General features: G+C 41.5%; 1 protein-coding gene across 1 annotated transcript; it reads right to left on the bottom strand.

Annotated features, from left to right (window-relative positions):
- Nucleotides 1-2,092: 2,092 nt before the first annotated feature.
- Nucleotides 2,093-3,156, bottom strand: LOC128847945 (olfactory receptor 6F1-like). Its single transcript, XM_054047669.1, has 2 exons — nucleotides 3,142-3,156; nucleotides 2,093-3,037 (listed from the first exon to the last, which is right to left on the bottom strand). The coding sequence occupies exons 1-2, from the start codon at nucleotides 3,154-3,156 to the stop codon at nucleotides 2,093-2,095; spliced, it is 960 nt and encodes a 319-aa protein (XP_053903644.1).
- Between the last annotated feature and the right edge of the window lie 2,533 nt (nucleotides 3,157-5,689).

Here is a 5,689-nt window from a genome sequence, read left to right as displayed (position 1 = left end):
TCATGGGTCACTGTGCCCCTAAGGGCAGATAATCATCAAGAGGAGCCCTTACCTGGTGTTCCTCTGATTTGGCCACAGTGGGTTTCAATGGCCTGGGTTCTTAGTCCCTAATGGGTGGTGTCTCCAACTGACTGTTATGGTATTCAGGAATCCTACCTTACCTCCCTATGTGTTTTTGACTATCCTCAACCTGGAGTTTATCCCTATGACTGGCCTGATACCTCAAATATATACTCTTCTGACACCTCCATAACTTATAAACCACCAACCAAGGTATACTTTATTTCTATGGGGAAAGAGACAGGAAGCACATAATGGGAAGGAGAAAATTGATATGGACAGGATTCATCAGTAACACTATACAACCTGCAAGTAACACTACCCTCAGGGTGTATTTTTCTGGATTCACAAGTCTGAGTTTCTCAACACTAGTTGGCTCCATCATGTGGAGGAACCCACGTACTTTCATGAGTCATTGCAGGTCTGAAGATGCTTGAGTGTAGTGAGGTGATGAGTCAGCCTTCCATCCCCAAGGGTTCACCCATTCACAAGTGTTAATACCTTCCCCCCTTGTACTGGTGAGGGTAGCGCAGTCCTGTCTTCCCCATCTATCATCTACCCATCAACAAGCTTAGCTACCTTTTTCATCAGACCCCTTAAGCCAGCTTACATAAATAATATATGTTATAAATATATAATATATCTTTTATATATGTTACTATATATGACAATATTGTCTGAAAAATTTAATATACTGAATATTTTGTCAATATCCATGCTGAGATATCTTTGATCACTTCTTCAAACAATACATTAAAAATGCATGATTTCTTGTCATGAAAAATGTTGACAATGTTGACAATTTCAACTAAAAAAGGCCAAATATTTTCAAAGGAAATACTCTTTCTTGGAAAAATGCCAGGCAGATCTAAGTGAATAAAAGCAGTGGCCAGAATCTCCCACCATTCAAGGTGTGACCAGCTCAGGACCAGAGTGTGGTGTATTTTTGATACTTGCAATATTACATTGTGCATACTTACAACTTTATGGAAACCCTTAGAAAGAAAGATGGAAGAAAAAGTATGTGGAAATCACCCCAAGAGGAAAGAGCTGGGCCATGTTTCCTACTCAGTTGTCCCATATCATAATTCCAGTGTCCCAGCTAGGAACAAGTTTGATACACTTTTGTACTCCTTTTTTCATTCTTCCCACATACATCTGGGACAATATCTGATCAAGTCAAATCTCAGCCCCCTATTCCTATTTGGTAATCCAGGATACCAATTTTAGGGTTCCAGTTGTCCATACATGGTGTTCCAATTCACCATAATTACCTTTTCAACAGTAATACGAGCATCTGCACCAGTCCCTTTCCCAATAGTTTTGAAGCTCAGTGCAGTTAGCTCTTGTTGCAAAAAGCCACTAAGATGCTACTATCTGTTCCTTTATGGTTTAGCTGTTTCACCCCAAATGCATTGCTAACTATTACAAGATACATATTGCTATATTTTATAACCTTAGGTCAAGCAAGTATGATTCCATAACCTTCAGTCAAGCACTCATAACTCTCACGCTATCTTATGCCAACTCCAACTTCTGCTAGGCCCCACTCTAACCCCTTAATAATTAATTATTAAAACCTAGAGCCAGCCTACTTTTAATACATATATTTTGTATTAAATATTTGTATATCCTGTGCTTCACATTACAGCTCCAGAACTTCCATTATTATTTCTATAAGCATGCTTAACAGCTAGATTATATTTTACCCGAACTATAAACCCTCCAAGGTTAGATCAGTGGACAACAGTCAATAACTTGATCTCATCCAAGAAAAAAGTAACTGTTTATTACTGTAAATGAGGAAAGCTAAAAAGCAAAGACATGATCTCCTGCACAAAGAAAGTAGATTAGGATTTAAGGGAGGATTTAGGTGTCTGACTCCCATTTTAAAAAAAAAAGGAGTTGGTTGCCCTTTGAAATTCTCTGCATCAACCCTTTTTCCTAATTTTCTACTATATTCATGACCTTCAGGAATGTTTTGGTCCTTTTGACTAAATTTCTACTAAATCCAGCTTGTTTGAAAATGACTTCACATCCTACTGAATGCCTTTGCCAAGGCTTCCTTCACCTCTTTGTTTCTTAAAGTGTAAATGAAAGGATTTAATATCGGAGTTACAACAGTGCTAAAGATGTTGATTGTTTTATTCAAATCCAATGAGCTTTGTGCAGTAGGCTTGACATACAGAAAAGTGATGGAGCCGTACCAGATAGTCACAACAGAGAGATGGGCAGAGCAAGTGGAAAAGGCCTTTTGCCGGCCTTGGGCTGATGGGATTCTCAAGATGGTGGAGATGATGTAAAAGTAGGAGACCAGTGTTATCGCGCATGAGACCACGACAACAATGATTGAGATAATGAATGCTGCCAGTTCAATGAGGCTTGTGTCAGTGCAGGAGAGTGCTATCCAGGAATCTATGTCACAAACGAAATGATTGATGATGTTAGGGCCACAGAAAGACAACCTGGATATTAGAGATGCTAGCACAGAGATAGCCAGGAAACCACACAGCCAAGAGATAAGGGCCAGCCAAACAATGATGGTGCTGTTCATGAGGGAGCTGTAGCGCAATGGGTGGCATATGGCCAAATAGCGGTCATAGGCCATGACAGCCAGGAGGAAACATTCTGTAGAACCCATGGAGAGGAAAAAGAACAATTGCAGGAGGCAGACAGTGAAAGAGATAGTTTGGCTTGTCCCTAGCATGACACCAATAGCCTTGGGGACACATGCTGTGGTGAACCAGATCTCCAGGAAGGAGAGATTGCAGAGGAAGAAGTACATGGGGGTGTGGAACTGCGGGTGGGTCCACACTAAAGCTATGATGGACACATTCCCTAGGATCGTTAGCATGTACATCACAGAAAACAGTACAACAAGGGACATCCGGAAATACCAAGTGCCAGGAAAGCCCAGTAAGATGAATTCTTGCACACTCGTTTGGTTTTCTGTTTCTCTACTGTTCGTGAGGTCCATCTGCCAAGAAATAAGAGAACATTGGAGACAAGCAGTTAAAATGCTGAAGTCAGTTAGATACTACACAAACTTGAATGTTCAAGCACAGGACTGTAACACCTTACCCTGTTGTAATGCATGTCAACGGCCTTGTCTAGATGAAGTGTCAGTGTGTGGCAAGCCAGAGTGTGAATCTACAGTGCAGTGTGTGTAAGTGTGGGCACTGTTACCACTCCCATCAAACTACTCCTGTTTTAAATTACAGTAAATCAAAGCACACTAAGCAACTGTTAGTGGGAAGCAGCAAGATTCACATGGAAACTTAAAGCATATCTACACTGCACACTTCTTTTGACCGTGTGTATGGCGAACAGTGTATATACAGCTTGCCCCCCTAGCATGGGTAATAATAGCTGTGTAGATAGTGAGGCACTGCTTAGGCAAGTAGAGGAAAAACATGCCTGAACCCTGTGGACATTTACCAAAGTAGGTACCTTACACAGCTCTCTACTCCCCTAAGCTGTGTCTCCCCCATGCACAGTGCCATTTTTAGCAGTGTAGTGTCTCATTGCCTCCCCACCTCTGAAGCCTTTCCCTGGCCCAGTGAAGTACTCTGAAATCTCCCTCCTGACAGAGTCTTTCACTCCCACATGTAGCTACACACCGCAGTGTGGATCAGCTTCCTCTTCACTGTGGTAACCCCTACATGCCACTGAAAGTGTTGAGCAGTGTAGATGTAGCCCTAGTGTGTGCTGTAGATTAACAGCCCAGCTTGCTGTACCCTAACTCTCCATCTAAACAAACCCAAACACTCATATGAACCTTACGGCAAAATTACACAAGTTTGTTTCCACACTAGTATAATTGTTAACCTTCCAACAATGTTCAGGTGATTGCTGAATATGGTGAGAAGCATCAACATTCCTGTAAGATTTATTTTTTAAGGCTGTTGACACATTTATCATTCACGTAACTTGCTTAAAAAGTCCACTAGGTGCCAATCCACTTAGAACTTAGGTGCTATTGAAAATCTTACAATCTTTCTTTTTCAGATATTAATTATCCTGCCCAGCTTCCTGAATCTCTCCTCTATTTATATTTCAGTAACTCCTAGAGACCTCAGCTGAGATCAGGGGGCCATCAGAGGACTGTAGAAACATAGAGTAAAAGAGAGACCTTTCCCTAATGAGATTACATTTTAAATAGACAAAGTGTGGATGGGGAAACAGATGCACAAAGACATCAAGTAATTCACCCAAAGTCACACACAACAAGTTGAAGGTAGAGGTGAGAAAACAATCCATGTGTCCTGACTCCCAGTTCAGTGCCCTATGCGCTAGATCATACTCTCAGTGAAAGCAATTGGATGATCAATTATTTCTGGATGCCAAGAAGTTTTGGCTGAAAATTTCCCATGAAAACTTGTTTTCAACAGAAAATATTGGCTTTTAAACTAAACAAAAATTTTCACGGAAAGTGTCTCCTCTCCAACCCCCCAAATTGTTTAATTTTCACCAGTTTTCAGGCAATGATTTCCTGTTTTTTGCTGGAAAACACATGCGATATGGAGGACACTGTATGAGATGATGAAAGTTGTCAGCTCGACGAGTCTTGTGTCAGTGCAGGAGAATGTTATCCAGGAATCTATGTCAATAAAGAAGGGATTGATAACGTTAGGGCCACAGAAGGACAACCCGGATATTAGAAATGCCAGCACAGAGATAGACAGGAATCCATCAGCCAAGAGCCGAAGGTAAGTTAAGCAGAGAAGGTGCTGTTCATGAGACATTGTATGTTCATGTAGCACAATGTATGGCATATGGCCAAATAGTGATCATAGGCCATGACAGCCAGGATGAGAAATTCTGTAGAGACCAGAGAGAATACAAAATATAGCTGCAGGATGCAGGTGGTGAAAGAGATGGTTTGGCTTCTCCCGAACATTACACCAAGGGCTTTGGGAACACAGACCATCAATTACCATATCTCCGGGAAGGAGAGATTGCAGAGGAAGAAGTACATGGGGGTGTGGAGCCATGGGTGGGTCTACATTATGGCTATGACAGACACATTCCCTACAAATTGTTAGAAAGTATATAATTGAAAACACCACTACAATGGAAATCCAAAAATATCAAGTGCTGAAAAAACCCAGGAGGATGAACTCCTGCATGCTGGTTTGGTTTTCTATTTCTGCCCCAGCCATGAGGTCCATTTGTCAAGACATGAGGGATCATAAGGCATTTAAACATGTTGAATACTCTTTTTGATGTGCAAATGTGCAACGCCTAATATCCTACCCTTTGAGAATACCAATAGACTATCTGCAAATCCACAGCCCTGAACCTCTGCCCACATCTCCTAAGACACTTTGAAGGTATTTTTCTGGGCTGTGGGATTGTGGGATTTGACACTGCACCTGGTAGACCTGGCTCTTGCTTGAACTCGCTTCACTGGTGAAATACAAGGGACAAGATTCCAGGCTGAAATTCTAAGGGATTTTGGCACTTTAGGGCTCTTTTTAAAATCCCAGCTGTAATACTTAGAACCCAGGTTAAAGATAAGAAAAGGGAAGGGAAGCAGGTGCTACTCAACACTGTGCTGTCCTTGTGAAACTTTCAGTCTCCTCAGTAGAGATAAGAGTTGCACTCCTCATTCCTCTAAGGCCCATGA

This window comes from Malaclemys terrapin, chromosome 13 (genome assembly GCF_027887155.1).
Source record: "Malaclemys terrapin pileata isolate rMalTer1 chromosome 13, rMalTer1.hap1, whole genome shotgun sequence".
Lineage (NCBI taxonomy): Eukaryota > Metazoa > Chordata > Testudines > Emydidae > Malaclemys > Malaclemys terrapin.
Note: the sequence above shows the minus strand (reverse complement) of the source record. Positions and strands in the feature narration are given on the sequence as shown.